The following is an 18,368-nucleotide window of genomic DNA, read 5'->3' as shown; positions in this document are numbered from 1 at the left end:
TGCATAAAGGTAAATTAAATATTTTCTATATGTTTTTTCCTGTCTCATTTTATAAAACTAAACAAAGATGAAGATTAGAATTTATGTCCAAATCAAACACAAATTGATATTGCTATTTTCATTTGTTTTTTTTATTATCACTTCCACATATGTTTTTTTTTATTATTATTATTATGTAAAGTATTTTTTAATTAAAAATATATTAAAATAATATTTTTTAAGATTTTTTTATTATCATTTCCGCATGTGGTTTTTTTTATTATGATACAAAATAATTTTTAAAAGTATTTTTTGATCGAAAATATATTAAAATAATATTTTTTATATTAATATATTAAAATTATAAAAAAAATATTAATTTAATATTTAAAAAGAAAACAATTTTAAAAATTAGTTATAACGCAAAAGCAAACATTGACAGCATCTACAACCTTTACCTCATGCTTCTCTCCCAAACACTACCTAGTACACTCCATCACTATCACCCAGCTCACCAACCACTAATCCACTAAATAATCATGCTTTAATCTTGCTCAACTCAACAACCCTGGATGATTAGTCCAAACTCCATATACTATATATTCTGTAATTCTTTGCATTTTAGATATTGACAGTTGTTGATGATCCATAATGATGATAATGGGAGCTTTAAAACCCTGGTCCCACCATTCTATATATTCTACCTCACCAAATAATCCATGATGAGATACTTCTCTACTACTACTGGACTTGACAGTGGCAGAAACTGGACCAAAGGAAGACACCACAATCACTTAAGTCAGCGTGAGTGAAAGGATGATGCCATGCCTGTATGTTTCTACAGAAACTGAAAAATGAGATTTTAGTGGTTGGCTTCCCAACGTACTTTCTGATCACATACTGACAATTCTGGCACTTTCTTTTCTCTTTCGGCTTTGATTGACAAAAAGGGTATATTCTTTGATATTGTTTTTATTGGTAACAGATTAAATTGTGTGTTTTTGTCAACTCCTTGTAAAGATTTAACGTTTTGGGATTTCTGGTGGGTACAGTTTATCTGGTGGAAAACTGTCATGCTTCGTAGTGGGAAGCCAGTGTTTTGTGTCAGCATGGTATGTGTCTATGTGCATGGCATTTCTAATGGGGTTAGCCCAGCTGTTTGTGACTTTGTTCTGTTTTTCCTTTATTATACACACTGGCACTCTGTTTTTCCATCAGAATTTTCAACAAAATGATGATTTCTTAATGGTTTCTGAGTTTTCCATGTTGGGTTTTGATTGTTTAATATTTATGTAAACTGTCTATTTCTCTGCCCAAATTTATGTTTTTTTTTTTTCATATGTTTTTGTGTGAATTCTAATCAGATTTCTTATTTATTTTGCAGTTGGAGGGACATTGAAGTGGACCACAAAATTTAGAAGAAATTATGGAACTGTAAAAAAGAGTGGTTGTGGCTTGAGAGGGACAGTTCTTTGAACTTTGTTCTTTCTTTCCGTACTTTCAGATAAGCCATACTCAAGTTTTCTTGTACACGGAAAAAATCGAAGGAAAAGGAAACTTGGTATTTACACGAGCAGGAAAAGTTCGGTTTGGTAGTACACTTTCATGTGAGTCATTGCTGGAAGTGGTTGGTTGTCATGCCACAAACATAGAGCAAAGGTTTCAAGTATTCTTTAGGGCTTTCTAGTTTTGGATTAAAAAAACATGAATACGGAGCCATTGAACCAGAAATCTCTTGAGAGAGTAGTGTCACAGAAAGCTTTGCAAATTGGTAGTTCATTTCCATGTCAAATTTGTGTGGTGGGTTTTCTTAGTGGAGTTTGCCTTACCTCTTTGTTTTTGGCTCTTCTTACTTCTCTGGGGACTTTTGAGTTTGGTGGCATTTCATTCTTTGCCATCTCTCAGGGAAATTCTCCTTTGAATTCTTCAAGTTCTGGGTTTATCAGTGAGTATAAGCTACCAATGTTTGTTCTTCGCTTGCTGTTTGTCTTTGGTACCTGTCCTGCAAGTTTTAACTGGTTTTGGGTTGATGAACAGGGAATTTAGTCTAGACAAGTTTTGCTATTAAATTCATAAGTCTTAACTGCTAGTTGAGGTTGATCGGAGTAATTTTAAATTGGTTTTTGGTGAAGATAAGGCACAACCTCATGCAAAGTAAGGCCAGGAATGATCAAAGGGTGCACTCGAAGCAACATAAACTTCAAGTGACTTGTTAGATACATTTGTTGGTTACTTCTCCAGAACTTCTAGATCACTGTTTACTAGTGTTTTACATAATCAGTCTATCTAAATTTTCTCTAATATACTTAGAATTAAAGCAGCCTATAACCCTGCTGTTTTTGAGGTAGTAATTGATAAGATGATGCTTCAGAAAGAATTGTGGTCTTCAAAAATTAGCCTTCATGAAGAAAAGAAGTATCTAACTCAATTCTGTTGTAGTCAGTCTTTTAAGTAATCGCTGTCAAGTGCATCCCTGAGCTTTAGCTGCTGTTGATTAGTTGTTGATGGATTGTTGATCACATGTAACTTAGTGCTTTAATTCTATACCTAAAAGCCCTTCGATGAATTTAATTACAGATACAGTTGCAAATGCGGATTGCAAATTTAAAAGAAACGAAGTTGTTGCAGAGAGGTGGGTTGATTCAAAGAGAAGTAAAGATGGGAGTGATGATGAGAGAGTTTTGTTATTGCATTCTGCTTGGAGTGCCTTGTTATCCGAATCAGTTGATGGAAAGAGTGCTTTCTGGCACAGTGCTGGACTTGACAAATCCACCGTGCCAAATGCCCCTCATTTGGAGAACTGCAAATTGAGTGAACGAACAAATGAACGTCTTGATAAGCGCGCTGAAAATGAGAGGTTACCTCCTTGGACAACTTGGAAGGGATTATTAGACACACACCCTGCATCCATGGCCAATGAGCAGCTTAAGTACTTTAGGCACCAAGCATTATCTGAAGGTGCTTATCCTCCCTGGGTATGTTTCTGGTGTACTTAAACGGAAAGTAATTATAGTTGTAGTTCCATTTTCGCATTTGGCACACACTTAATCTTGGAATTAGTTACTTAACACCATTTGGATTGAGAGAGATGGAGCTAGGTGGAGTGGAGAGAATTTAAAGCCTCCTTTTGTTGAAATAATTTGATGAGAGGAGAGGAGAAGAGAATTTCAAGTTGCAACATGATTGTTTATACTAATTCCATTTAACCTTTCAAAATGTCAAACAAACTGGGCCGTGATCATACTAAATATTGTCAAACATTGCTTTCTTCTCACTTGGGTCATGATTTGTGATCTGTCATGTTGCATCTTGTTAGCATGATTTGTGATATGTAATATTGCATTTTGTTTCTACTTTTTAGCTTCCTTACTTATTGTTAAGGTTCCCAGATTACTGGATCGGATGAAGAAAACTATCCTCTTACTAGGAAAGTGCAGCGTGACATATGGCTCCATCAGCATCCTGAGAACTGCAGGGATCCTAATGTAAGATTTCTGGTTGCTGACTGGGAGAGGTTACCTGGTTTTGGTATTGGAGCCCAGCTAGCTGGAATGTGCGGGCTTCTTGCGATTGCAATCAACGAGAAAAGAGTCCTTGTTACCAGCTACTACAATAGAGCTGACCATGATGGTTGTAAAGGTATGATTGAAGAATGTTTCTTCGTACTGTTTACCTATTAATGGATAGCAGTTCTAATTGATTATTGTATTAAATGGATATGATGGCATGTGTAAACCTCATCCGATGTGTTCCTTGCATCAAAAGTTATGAACTTCTCATCGCCACATTTTGTGTACCGTGTGTTTTAACATCTCAAGAATGCGTTCGTTGGTTTGAAGCCTTGGAGATAACTGCAGACAACACTTCGAAGAAAACCATGTTGTTATTGATAAACAACCATCGACTTTCTGCAGGTTCTTACAACTCCAGTTGGTCTTGCTACTTCTTTCCAGAAACATCCCAAGAATGTCGAGATCGTGCATTTGAGCTATTGGGTAATAAAGAAGCGTTGGAAAGGGGAATTATAACTACAAAAGACAGTTATAAATCAAAAGAAATATGGACTGGAAGGACTCTAAGGCAAGTGATCATTGCATGTGTAATCAGAATTAGCCCTTGGAGATAATTGTTGTCCTTGTTCCCAAATGATTGACACTATTTGTTAAACAGGGTATGGGGAGAACCCTGGAGTTTTTTGCAACCAACAACAGAAATAAATGGGAGTTTGGTCGCCTTTCATCGTAAAATGGATCGAAGATGGTGGAGAGCACAGGTAAAACTTAAACTTAATCTAGAAAGGAGTGAGACTCACTTTCGTGCTGTTCCTTGGTATTGTTAACCTTCTCAGACTTTACTTTCTTGCCAGCATTCCATCTCACAAACATGGAGTTGCAAATTGCCAGCATCTCTCTTTATCATATAGTTTGTTTTAGTTTGCGTCTAGAGGAAATAGCTAGTTTATGATTTTAATCCAGATACAACCAAGATTAGTGAGAGATTATTAGCCATAGCCATATAGAAAAAGGAGTGCGAGCGTGATGGAGGCTGAGGGCAGTGAACAAACTTCCTGTGTGTGGTGTCTTGCTTGTTTATTACAATGATATCGCTGTGGAATTAAAGCCTGTTGGCGTCCATGTTCTGCCATCCTAAACAACATGAGATTTGTTCCTTTTTTGCGATTGAGGTATTGTTTATCTGTCATCAGGCAATACGATACTTGATGAGATTCCAAACTCAGTATATGTGTGGCTTGATGAATATTGCCCGAAATGCTGCTTTTGGGAAGGAAGCCGCGAAGATGGTTCTTACAAGTCTCGGAACAGAATGGCCAAAGGTTCTGTTAATCCTTGATCTCAAGTGAACCCCAATTTGCTACATTGGTAGATATTCACTATAACATCTGAAGTGATAGGATTCTTACAATGACACCACCCTCTTCTAACAGGATTTTCAGAAGCACAGATCAGATATTGCAGAATTCGTATGGTCCAGTCACAGACCATGGATTCCTAGGCCATTGTTGAGCATGCATGTAAGAATGGGAGACAAGGCATGTGAAATGAAGGTTGTTGAGTTTGAAGGTTACATGCATCTTGCTGACCGGATCAGACAGCATTTTCCTCACCTCAAGACTGTTTGGCTGTCAACTGAAATGCAGGTTAGAGCTTCATACTCCATGCTTTCTTCGTAGTTCTTCGCGTTCTTATTCATTTACTTCCACCCATCTCTCCTCTCGTCACTGCCAACGATCTAATGATATATTTTCAGGAAGTTGTCGACAAGTCAAAGCAATACACGAAATGGGATTTCTACTACACGAATGTAAGACGCCAAGTTGGGAACATGACAATGGCCACATATGAGGCAAGTCTGGGCAGGCAAACCAGTACAAACTATCCCCTTGTTAATTTCTTGATGGCAACAGAGGCCGACTTTTTCGTCGGAGCATTGGGTTCGACATGGTGCTATCTCATAGATGGTATGAGGAACACTGGAGGGAAAGTAATGGCTGGTTACCTGAGCGTTAACAAAGATCGGTTCTGGTAGGATAATATATATGCCCTAAGAAGAAGATTTGTAAGTAAACAATAGAGTGATGGTCAGGGATTTCTCATCTGTAAATTAGTTTTAATTTTTGCACCATAATGTTCCACTTGTGCATTCTCTGTATAAATAGTAATAAATTTGATTCAATTGCCCTTGAATTAAAAAAAAATTGTTTTCTATAATATAATAATATAACGAAGTGAAATGATATATTTGTTTAGGATTTAAATTTCTGCATTCCAATCAACTCGAGCACAAACATTGACTTGAAGAACGATGGGAAAGAGACAATTCTATCTTAAACAATTGTTGAACGACAAGTAATTCAAGTTCCTAAGTGAGACAAACACTTGATGACTCTGAATTACGAGTCATTTAGGGCATTAACAAGTCACTTAAAAAGTTAAAACCCAGAATCCTGCATGGATTACTTGAGCAAAATCAAATTCCTCCAGGCTGCTGCCTTCCTGGGACATGCATGTTACCACTGTTGTCTGGCAGCAATGGCAATGGAATCCACAACGATAGCGAAAGGTGCTGACTTTGAGGCATGGAAGTGACTCTGGAGATGCAGAAAGCTCGGCTCAAAACTGCCTTTTTTCACACCATCCCCTCTCCAGTGGCCCTGAAATGATGATGATGATGACTGGAATTTCTTCGCATTATCAAGCTGTAGACCAATAATTCATGTCCGAAAGTAGTATCTTTTGCATTGGTCGATTGGATTTGATCATATATTCAGCAAGTATGATATCCAAAATGCCTTCACCCCATGAAAATTTATGAAAGCATGAATTTGGATAAATTGTTTATGGATGTATCGATTTGTTACTGAGAAATTACGAGAAATTTAAATATCCTTGCAGGAATGTCACCAAGCCACGATCAGTAATGTAGAAGTTGATGGGGATATTAGATCCACACCCAAATTACACAAATATATAGACAAAGATGATGTAGAATGGCAAAACCTATCACTTTTTGGTTGGAAACTAAACCCATATAAGCCTATTTCATTGTTTTATTTTATTTATTTAAGTTATTTATGTTTAATAGATTTAATTGATGGGTTAAGTCCAATAATTTGATGTTTTAGGATTATACTATTTATATGTTTCTCTTTTAATTTATGAGACAATTTTTTATGATTAAATAAAAATGACAAACTTTTCCCTTCCTGAATTCATTTTTCTTAGCTTTTCCCTTTCTTTACTTTTAATTCTTAACTTATTTCTTTAAAGCTTCTCTCTCTTGCTTTAATTTTTTTTGTTCATTGTTCTGCATCAATTTTGGTATCAGAGCTTTGAATTTTTAATTGTCAATTAATCGATATAAACTACCTGATGTTTTTTCCCTTTAAACTACCTAATGTTTTACCCCATATACTTGACATTCAACATGCCATATATTTTAATCCTGATGCCACATTACCTAACTTGTCTCACTATAAGATGAAACCTAGTGAACATGTTGAATTGCAAAGGCAAATAAGTGAATTGTTACAAAAATGATTTATATAAGGGAGTTTGAGCTCTTGTACAGTACATGTCCTATTAACATCAAAGAAAAATGGATCATAAAGAATGTGTAGATAGCTGAGCCATTAATAGGATTACAATCAAATATCATTTTATCATTTCTCGATTGGATGACATACTAGATATGATGACAGTAGCTCAAATCTTCTCTAAGATTGATATGAAAAGTGGGTATCATCATATAAGAATTCATCTAGGAGATGAATGGAAAATTACATTTAAGACTAATGATAGATTATATAAGTGGCAAGTCATACCTTTTAACCTTTCCAATGCACCAAGCACTTTTATGAGATTAATGACACAGGTGCTTAGGCCATTTATGAGAAAATTCTTGGTAATGTATTTTAATGATATCCTTATTTATAGCAAAACAAAGGAAGAGCATTTAGATCACCTTATACAAGTTTGCATCATCATATTCATTTGTTTTGAAACATAAATCTGGAATGGGGAATAAGACGGCAGATGTCTTAAGTTGTCGGGTAATGTTGTTATCTATAATGAGTGTTGAAGTTACTGGATTTGAGAGACTCAAAGAGGAGTATGAATCTTACCTAGAATTTGAAGAAATATACATGGCTTTAAGAGATGAGAATAATTGTATTGTAGATGGTTATTACCTCCAAAAAGGGTATTTGTTTCGAGATAATAAACTTTGTATCCTAAAGACATCAGTGCGTGAATTTTTGATATGGGAGATTCATGTTGGAGGTCTTTTGGGACACTTTGAAAGAAATAAAACCATTGAAGAGGTGGAACGATCTTTTTTTTTCTAGTTTGAAAAGAGAAGTAGCTCAGTTAGTAGATCTATGTCTAACATGTCAAATAGCTAAGCATAGAAAATAGAATATTGGTCTTTACACCCTGTTGCAAGTTCCCACTTGCCCTTGGCAAGATGTAAATATAAATTTTATGCTTGGGCTTCCACATACTATAAAGAAGCATGATTCTATTTTTGTGGTTATCGACCCTTCTTTAAGATGACCCATTTTATCCCTTGTACTAAGACCATAGATGCTTCTAGAGTTGTGGAACTCTATTTTGACAAGATTGTCAAGTTGTATGGTATTTTCCAAACCATAGCCTCAGATAGGGATGTTATATTTATGAGTTATTTCTTGAAAACCCTTTGGGCATATGATGGGAACTAAGTTGAAGTTTTCTAGTGTCTACCACCCCCAAACTGATGATCAAACTGAGATGGTTAATAGGAGTTTAGGTAACCTTTTGAGATGTTTCGTGAGTGATCATAATAGGAATTGGATTTGGTTCTTCCTACGGCTTAGTTTGCCTATAATAGTTATGTCAATAGGTCAATAGGCATGAGAACTTTTGAAGTTGTTTATGATTACAAGCCTAGGAAACCTTTAAACCTTCTTTCCATGCCTCTTCATGCTAGGATGTCTGAGTCAGTCGAGACTTTTGCATGTAGAATTCAGAATTTACATGTTAAGATCACTAAGCAAATTCAAGTAAGTAATGCGCAATATAAACTTCAAGCTGATTTACATAGGCGACATAATGAATTTAATATGGAAGATTATGTTATGATACAGATTAGATCCAAGCGATTTCCTTCAGAAACTAATCGAAAATTACATGCACATAGTGCAAGACCATTCAAAGTGCTACAACGGGTTGGTCCAAATGCTTATGTTCTTGATTTACCCCTTGATTTAGGCATTAGCTCTGTCACGACCCGAATCCCGGATCCATGACCGGCACATAGGCAAGGTTCCCCTCCAAGGTTCCATACCTATGCGAACCCAAACTTACACACAAACTTATCATAACTCAATCAGAGTTCAACGCAGCATTAATAACAAAATCAACTTTATAATATAACTGAATTGTCTTAATACAAGAGTTAATATAATTCATAGTTTTATCAACCTTATAACATTCAATTTAATTCATCAATTAAACCCAAAACACAAATTTTCAAAACCATAACATTTATCAAAACCAAAATTAAAAGCTCAATAATACAAATTTATACACTTAACAACCTAAATCTTACCTTTTTACTTATTTCCTCCAACTCCTTTCTATCTCCTTTCTAATTTCCCTCTTTTCTCTTCTTCTTCTTCTTTCTCCCTTCTCCCTTCTCTCTCACGGTTTTTCACTCAAAATATTCAGATCTCTTCTTCTTCTTTTTCTTTCTATTTATATTTCTTATGTTTATCTAATTACTACAATACCCTTATTTATTTATACTCCAACTTTTAAGCCTCCAAGGACTTTATTGTATTTTCCTACTCATTTATTCAAAACATCACAAGCTCTACATTTAACATTAAGGATCTAGTTGCATACTAAAAACCACTTCATATTTCAAATAATCCCTTTGAGATGCCACCTAACTCCTCTTCTAATGATCCTATTGAAACCTCTACTCCTTTCACCTTAACCTCAACACAAAAAGATAATATTGAAACTATTCTAGATGATCCCTTTGAGATGCCACCTAACTCCTCTTCTAATGATCCTATTGAAACCTCTACTCCTTTCACCTTAACCTCAACACAAAAAGATAATATTGAAACTATTCTAGATGAACAAATTGTTTTTATCAAGAATGGTGACATTCAACGGTTTCTAGTTTATTGGGTAGCCCAACCTGATTCAAATTGCAATTGGATCACTAGAGATACTTTGCAATAGACTGATCTATATCTTTAGGAGTACTATTAGAATTGTCCAGAGCTACACTCGACAGGATCAAGTTTCTCCAACCTCAGGAGAGTTAGTGGGGACACCAGACCCACACTATAGATTACACGAGTATATAAACGGAAACGACATAGAATGGCTTAACCTGTCACTATTTGATTAAGAGACTTAGCTCATTTAAACCTATTTGTTGTTTTATTTTATTTATTTGAGTTTTTTATATTAGACTATTTTAATTGATAAATTGAGTCTAATAGTTGAATGTCTAAAAATTACGTTATTTATATGTTTCTTTTTCAATTTGTAAAACAGTTTTTCATGATTAAATAAATAAATAAAAATATCCTTTCTAAATTCTCTTTTCTTCCTGGCTTTTTCATTTTTTTACTTTTAATTCTTAGCTTCTTTCTTTAAAACTTATTTCTTTCTTGCTTTAATTCTTTCTGTTTTTTGGTTGTTCCGCAACAAACAAGATAAAAATGAGCTCTTGAACTATACAGTATATTCAACAGAAAAAAGGAAGACAGGTTATAGAAAGATATAATGGCAGCAACGGCTTACATACTTGTTTCTTTTATTCTTTAGCTCCCTCCAAAGTCCGACCTGTAAATAAGAAGATGCGCTGTCTAGAAACCCCAAGTTGCTTTAAACTATTCCTGACTAAAAAATCTCCACCGAGTCAGTTCATAACCACATGCTAGATACAAATAATTTGCTTTGACACTTCAAGCCTTTAAAGGTTTGTGAATCAACTAACTGTAAAAGTTTGCTTCAAAATTCTGGATACAGAGCAGTTCAGTTGATGATCAAAGTTCAAATCACATGCAACCGCTAGTTATTCTCACAAGCAATGCAAGTCAAACATTTTATAAAAGTCAAAATCATTATAGCTTTAAGAAACTGTCAATTTAACCAGGAGGGAAAGAATGACAATCACAAAAATGTAAACTTGATAAGCGATAGCTTAGATACAAGGATTGATGTCTGGGGGGGAAGGGAAAGAAAGTGAGCTATTAAAGGGGGGAAAGGAGATCTTGTGCCTCCCCATTTTGACATCACACAAAAATAGACAGAAGAAGCAGCAGTCTTCCTAATGAAGTAAATCGCCTAACAGATATCCTGTAAATCATCCACAGCTTCATTCCACGAAGATCCATCACAAGTCACAAGTGTATGTGCCAGCAAAGCCTTACCTCCCTTTCCTATTATGCAAAGGATTTTGAAGTGGCCAAGTACCTCGGACTGCTTGTTTCAATTATTCTTCCGCATCTTCACTCAAATGATGCGCCTGCCCATCCTCACCTCTGGCTGCAGCCTGTGATGCAGGATAACCTCTCCTATGTTTCTTGTTCCTGGCTTTCTTGGCTTTCATGCGGCGTTTCTTCGCATTGGCATCAACCCAAGTATAGTCTGATGGTATGAGGAAAGGGTCAATTTCATCCTTGTACCGGTGACTATCACTGTCACTTGATTGCCCACCTCGACTCCCTCTCATCCATGAAATCCATGATGAAGCCCCCTCAGATTCCTTGGACTTTGCATCTTGGAAATGCGCTGGGCTGGAGAGAGGTGTTGAGAATTCTTCTGAAGGCTGTAGCTCCTCAAATTTTGTAAAAGTAATAAGCACCCGGACAGTTGGGACAATAGGGATGGCGACCTGTAGCGGTATCAAAGTACAGTGAATATCAGCTAACATATGGAAGGCACCATTATACTACCACAAGCTTAAGTCCGAACTTCTTCCTTCTACACATGGCTTGTGGTTTTTGGATGACAGTAAAAAATCATGAGAAAAACAGACACTTTGATCAATGCTATGTGCAGCACGAATGATAAATGAGGCGACTTGAATGGCCAAATCAGAAATAGAAATGCATAAAGTGATTTCTGAAATGTCAAAGGCAGCATGATAACCATCTTTGACCAAAGTTCTTCACTTTCATACTGTTTGGAAACTTTCTGAATGAAAGCACCTAAGAGGAAATTTTATAACACACTAAAAAGACATGCAATACGCATACAATGAGAATAACATAATTGTTGATCATTATTAATTCTAATGGCCATACCACCAACAAGTAGAAACTAAGATGCACTAAAAAATGGAGGCATGACAAGTCTAACTGGTAGAATTTCTCACTCATTTTAATGAGAAATCAATGGAAACAATATAATACTTGACAATTAACATAAACTTCCGACAAAATGTATGATGCAGTAGAGGTATCATTGAAAGGCAAACCCCAACTAGGTAAGACCACTAGATGCATTCATGAATGAAGGAGATAAGAAAAGTGATGAAAAAGACAGTCATATAAAGGCCAAACAATGCAAAATGATTATTGGATTACTTCAATAACAAAACCATTCTCTTTTTCTGATTTCATAATCTGAATTAATTCATTCATCAATTCAAGGTTTGATCTCTCACAGTGGTCAGCTAGTTCTAACTTCCCCTGTACTACCTAAAAGTCATATTATCTCCAGTGTATTAAAAAAATCTTCGTGATAATGATAACTCATTAGAACTATCTCAACCTCGAGCCACTTTTTCCAGTTCAAAAAACAAAAAACACATGCAGTGGCTTCCCTGAAAGATGCCCGTAGCCCATATTGTTTAATCACTCTGGCCCTATGAACAAACATGATTGAGCTCAGTGAAAAAGTAAACCACATGTGCCACTAAGGAGAGGTTAAAACATGGAGAATAGTCCAAGATGCTTGAAGGAAAACCATTGGAGATTTTTCTGTGAGTCAAATGCGACTATCCACTAAGATTTCCACAAAAGAATGCCAAGCCCAATTAAAAGTTCCAACAATTGAGTCAATGAACAATGCTTTGGTGATATTCCTGTTAAACCCCAGAACAGAAGGCATCCAAGAACCTTAAAAACCTATAGCTCAAAAATTTTAACTAATTATCTCCTCCTTCCCAGGAAAAAAAGGGGGGGGGGTTGTTGAAGAAAGAAAGCACCAAAGATAAAAGAAAACCTCTTACTGTCTAAAACAAGAGCTGATTGCTTAGTATCACGACAGAAGCAGAAAATAACATAAGCAAATACTGGAGGAGAAACTGTAAATTGACCAAACTAAGATATAAAAAACAGTGCAGGCAATTAAATAATGCAAGAGATCTGAGGATCTGGTTTACCTTGACAGGAAATGTTCCAAGAGGAAGCTTTGTTGTCAAAAGCTCTCTGAGTCTCCTAATAGCCTTGACTTTATTGGCTAATATGTCAAGTAAAGGCAGGAGCTCCTCGGTTTTCAAAGGAAAATCTGGTGTGAGCCACAAGACAGGTCTCAAACCCTTCTTGTACTCACTCTCATGCTTAGATTCACTACTGGGCCCTTTCTTCTTTTTCTTCTTGCTGCTTTTATCTTTTCCTTTCCTGGCATCCCCCGTATCCTCCCTGGCAGATTCTGATGATTTTTGGTGATCGTCAGATTTCTGGGCGCCACCTTCTGGGGCCAAATTTGAAAATTTTTTCAAGATCTTCGAATCTTCAGGATCATCATTAGTGTTCTTAGAACCTTTATTCTTCCAACCAAACCAACTCTTCTTCTCCTTAACAGCACCATTAGATTCACCATTTTCATATACACCTCCTGAGCCATTTTCTTGGCTATCAACAACACCAGGTTCCTCATCATCACCAAGACCATCAGAGTTCCCCATACGAAGTGCAGATTCTAACTGTTTCCTCTCCTCAGCAGTCAACACGTCATCAAACTCATCATTTTCAGCAGCATTTCCTAATCTCTCTTCCTCATCCACTGCAAAAAGCTCCTCATCAGTCATAGCACCAGGAACCCGTCTTGACTTTACACTGACCATCACATGAAGCATGTCATAGACTTTGGCCTTCCAATTTCCAACCATTTCAGTCCTCTCTTGCCGTCTCCAATTCAAGTTTGGAATAAGCTCTGCCTGAGTGACGTCAATGCCTGGCCTATACATATTAGTTTTAGACATCAAAGCCACTTCATGTGCAACTTCCGCTTCAGTTGGTTGGGCGCCAGCCCCCTCCAAAGCATTTGTCACCTCTTTTTCTTTATGAGCAAGAACAACCAAAGAACCTGGTGCCAAAGATATGTTGCCATCCTCTGAGGAGTATCCCTCCCCAAGAAAAAGAAATGTTTGATCTGACCTCTGAATGCGAAAACCATCAAAGCCGGCGAGAGTCATATCAGCGCGGAGGTTAGAACCACGCTTCCAAATGCGGTAAGTATCTGATGGGGCAATGCGTCCAATAAATGGGATGACAGAACTCTCAAAATGAAACGTGATCTCCATGTAAAAATCACGAATACGAGCTGCTGAAGCAACAATTCGCGGAAGCCTACGACACCATTTTGCCCAAGCAAGAGGTTGGTAGTGCCGAGCAATTACAATGGCAATTGACTCCTCTCTCGTGCAAACCGCTTCTTGAAGTGCACTCCAGCCATTCTCATTCTGCAGACTCCAATCAGCACCAGCCGCCATTAAAATCTCGGCTGCGATTGGATCCCGCAACCTGACAGCCAGATGCAAAGGAGTCTCTCTGCCAGGAACATCCCTGCGGTCAATGACAGCCGAGACAGCATCAGCCTGTTGCTCAGCAGCAAGAGACTCTTCTTCGGTACTAACTTCACCAGCCTTGGCAAGCCGTGGGAGAGTTGAGATAATTCCCTTAAGAGTAGCATAATCTCGGCATGCAACTGCCAAATGAGCAGGGCTATGGGCATACTTGGAAAAATCTTCCATTGATTTTCTCTCCAGCAATATTTCTATTCCAATCTCTAGGCTACAAACTTTGTTCCATTTCTCTAGGCACAGTTAGGGTTTTACACAGTTCAATCCTCTTCTTCTCCCTCAATAAACTTGTAACTCTATGAGGGAGAACCAAAATAAACCCAATCCAAAGAGATCAACAAATTATCAAAATCTAGTACAAAAAAAAATAACCCTGGCTCATTTTTCTTGCCCAAATGTCCTCCGTTATCTCAACCTTCAAAACACTAATCCCGCTTCAATAAAGCTCCATTATACTCTAATCAAGCTTTCACAGAGCTCAAATCTGAAATAAATTAGAACAAAACAATTAGACCCCATAATTAATTCCCAGAAAAAAAAAATTTCTAGGTTACCAGCAAAAAAAACTAAAAATTTTACTAAACATAAAAAAGATCACTATCCTATGTGTTTGGCTACCAACTACTTACCAAAAAAATATCCTTCCTTTTTTACTTTTTTTTTTTTTTCTTTTGCTTACTTAAAAACTAAAAGCCTAACAAACCCAATCAAATATATAACTGTTTTTATCTAACTCAATTTTCTTTTCACTTTTCAACAGTAATACTATAAAAAATTAATAAAATTCCAAAACCCAAAAAAAAAGTCTTTTTGACTTTTCCTTCATTTTCTCAGCAGCCAAACAGTAAAACTACCATCTCTTCACAACCAAACAATATAATTACCAGAAAATCCCGAAACCACAACACAAGAATAACCGCAAAACCCGACCAGACCAGGCCCGACCGCTCCTTTGGACTATCCGCTTCAAATTATTTCCAATACGAACGGGGGGGAGAGAGAGAGAGCGAGAGAGGAGGAAACGAAGAAGAACCGGACGATTGATATCGGCACGATCTAACGGTCAGGATCGACTCTAACAAACAGTGTTAACTCAGTACATTGACGTGACCCTGACTCGGTCGCGGACTCAATTGGATCTCTCTCTCTGTTTCCTTTCTCTGTTGCTTTGGCTCTTTTAACTGTCTCTTTTCTCTATCCGCAAAATTTTTTCTTCAGAAAGTGAGAGAATACGAAGATGCCCTTGGCTATTGCAATATTACAAGCATGCCATTATCCCCTTTTCTCCACATGGCTAAACTGGTCCTTACTGACTTGTAGCAGTGGGTGGCGCGTGGCGCGCGGCCCCCTGGGTATCTTCAATAGTTTGGAATTTACTTATTTCTACGGTCAGGATCGACCGGATGTATTTATTTTTACGGTTTTTTTTTTTTAAAATGAGATTTAGGATTTACTTGAGAGTTGGTAAAAATTATTTTTTTAATAATTTTTACTTGAAATTATATTAAAATAATTTATTTTATTTTTTTAAATTTATTTTTAACATCAATATATCAAAATAATCAAAAAACATTTAAAACAAATAATTTGAAGCTAAAACAAAATTCAAAAGTTTAAAAAACATGGTTGGACCGTAATGCCAAACAAGATATTAAACTTTTTTTACTTGAAAAAATATCAAATTTATATATTTTAGGTATTTTTTTATAATTTTGATTGTTAATATCAAAAATAAAAAAAAATAAAAAAAATATCATTTTAATATATTTTTAATTGAAAATTATCTGCATTACTAAACACATACTATCAATTTGTGTTAATATTGATTGGTGAAAACCGTTCAACTTAATTTGGTTTTCAATGATAGAGTTCACAAAAATAAAATAAAAAAAATATTATTTTAATATAAAAAAAATTGACATGAATTATTCTGATTACCTAGAAGATGACTTAATAATCTACAAGCTAACCTTGTGATCCAATGATACAAGTATTTATTAAGTTTTCGGATCAAATTTAATAACTATGATTTATATTTTTTTAGAGTAAGAGTATGAATCTAAGTTTGAAGTTTTGACTATTTATAATTTTTTACTAGTAGCCTAAATTGGACTGAGATTCCATTTGGTATTGAGGTATGATTTTGTTTTTTAAAATAATTAATTTTTTATATTTTTTATTGTTTTGATATGATAATATTAAAATAAATATTAAAAAAATAAAAAATATATATTATCTTCATATATTTTTAAATAAAAAACATTTTAAAAAAAAAATCATTGCAAATATTTTTGTTCAGGAGATCCAATGATGCTTGATTCTGCCACTGCATTCTGAAGCAAATGCTGCCAGTGAAAATGAGATTAATTTTAATAGACTTTATAAGACTACAAAAAGTATAAGTTTCGGCACACATGTTTAGTTGAAATCTAAAAAGAAAAATATAGTAATTCACCAAGTGGGATGAATAATTTTCTTAAAATTTAATAGACTTTATAAGAATATATTAACTATTAAAACTTACAAAATCAAAAATCAAGCCTTGAGCATTAGTTGATAAAAAAAAAATCATATGAGATGGAAATGCAATTATCATTTAATTATTTTTTGTGTTTTAAAAAATTGCATAATCAAAGTTCAAAGTGCAAGATTCTTGATGAGTAGAGATGGTAATTTCATCTTAACCTGATGAATATCAATCCAAATTAACATGAATATATAGAAAAAGTTTTAGTCGAATAGAAATAGTGAAAAACTCAATAATAAATATCTAGTGTGTTTAAGAATTCTAATACAATTTCATAAATTTTTTGAAAAAGTAATATATGTTAGAAAAATATTAGAAAAATAACATAGTTTGAACACAATCATTATTAAATCCAAAAATCATGTCCCTCTCAATTTAATTGACATGTATGAAAAGTCAACCCTAAATTTTATGAAAATCCAAAAGCTAATAAATGAGATTTAAGATCCAATAGTTAAGAAATAATGGGTTATCGGGGACACATTGAAACTCTGTTTTTTATACACCCACTACCATTATAAAGATTTTGACGAGACAATTATAATTACACCTTGAAATACCATCAAATATGATCGTAATTTGTTAGGGGTTTTGTTCGGGGTTAATTTATGGTTAATTATGACTTTATTTCATGCTTTTTCAATGTGCGGTTAGAATTTTCTCATCGACATCTTTCTAATGGTACTGGGTGTGTCAGAAACAAAATCTCGATGTGTTCCCAATAACTCATTATTTTTTTCTTTTCTTTTCTTCTCTTCTCTAATTTCTCTCTCTTGTCATATCACCTTATCTTCTTCTTTTTTCTTAACTATTGGATCTTGAATTTTATTTTTTTACCATTGAATTTTCATAAAAAATTTGATTAATTTTTGTTTAAATTAATTAATTTGTAAATAAATAAAATTTAAAACATTCATTAAACAACTGCTATTTAAGATATTACTTATGCAAAAACAATACATATCATAAGAATTGACCACTATTCCAAATAGTGATTGTATACAAAAATTATATTGTAAAATATAGTTATGTTCAAACCAAGCTGCTTTCTAAATATTTTTTTAATTTATTTTAATGTCCTAAACTTTTGGCAAACCATGCTATTTTTTTAAAAAAGAAATCTGAAAATCTATTAGTATCTCTATAGGTGAATCATAGCCAGCCGCCACCGCCAGCCACTCATATGGCCCTCAAAAATTCAAGTGGCTAGGCCTGGCAGGGGGAGAGGGAGAGAGAGAGAGAGAGAGAGAGGAGGAGGTGGAGGCAGGAGGGGAGGGGAAGACAGCATCATCAGCCTATTAGCTGCCACCTTAACCTCACGTGAATTCTGATTGGCTTTTGTACTTAAAAAAAAAAAAATATATTCAAATAGGCATGTGAGGACAGAGTATATACTTCCATTTATTTATTTAGATATTTGTTCTGGATATAAATAAATAAAAGACATGAATGAGTTGTTGTCTCCGAGAGATTTTCTTTTGTCTATCACTCACTCCCTTGTTTCTTGATCTTTGAAAAATAAAACAAA

General features: G+C 35.1%; 2 protein-coding genes across 6 annotated transcripts; one reads left to right on the top strand and one right to left on the bottom strand.

Annotated features, from left to right (window-relative positions):
* The first annotated feature begins 518 nt into the window (after positions 1-518).
* LOC18109149 (uncharacterized) lies at positions 519-5,675 on the top strand. Of its 5 annotated transcripts, XM_024590991.2 has the most exons (10): positions 519-930; positions 1,032-1,091; positions 1,364-1,924; positions 2,557-2,954; positions 3,369-3,618; positions 3,894-4,059; positions 4,150-4,252; positions 4,685-4,813; positions 4,925-5,137; positions 5,248-5,675. In XM_024590991.2, the coding sequence occupies exons 3-10, from the start codon at positions 1,684-1,686 to the stop codon at positions 5,524-5,526; spliced, it is 1,779 nt and encodes a 592-aa protein (XP_024446759.2). In that variant the 5' UTR covers positions 519-930; positions 1,032-1,091; positions 1,364-1,683; the 3' UTR covers positions 5,527-5,675. The 5 variants fall into 5 exon arrangements, with proteins under 5 accessions (XP_024446759.2, XP_024446764.2, XP_024446762.2 ...); XM_024590996.2 differs by lacking the exon at positions 1,032-1,091 and having other exon boundaries at positions 519-783; XM_024590994.2 differs by lacking the exon at positions 1,032-1,091 and having other exon boundaries at positions 519-809.
* A 4,929-nt stretch (positions 5,676-10,604) lies between these two features.
* LOC7487188 (uncharacterized) lies at positions 10,605-15,681 on the bottom strand. Its single transcript, XM_002325305.4, has 3 exons — positions 15,198-15,681; positions 12,892-14,797; positions 10,605-11,397 (listed from the first exon to the last, which is right to left on the bottom strand). The coding sequence occupies exons 2-3, from the start codon at positions 14,482-14,484 to the stop codon at positions 10,996-10,998; spliced, it is 1,995 nt and encodes a 664-aa protein (XP_002325341.4). The 5' UTR covers positions 14,485-14,797; positions 15,198-15,681; the 3' UTR covers positions 10,605-10,995.
* Positions 15,682-18,368: the final 2,687 nt, after the last annotated feature.

Source organism: Populus trichocarpa, chromosome 19 (assembly GCF_000002775.5).
Source record: "Populus trichocarpa isolate Nisqually-1 chromosome 19, P.trichocarpa_v4.1, whole genome shotgun sequence".
NCBI lineage: Eukaryota > Viridiplantae > Streptophyta > Magnoliopsida > Malpighiales > Salicaceae > Populus > Populus trichocarpa.
The sequence above is the reverse complement of the archived record's forward strand: the minus strand, read 5'-3'. Positions and strand labels throughout refer to the sequence as shown.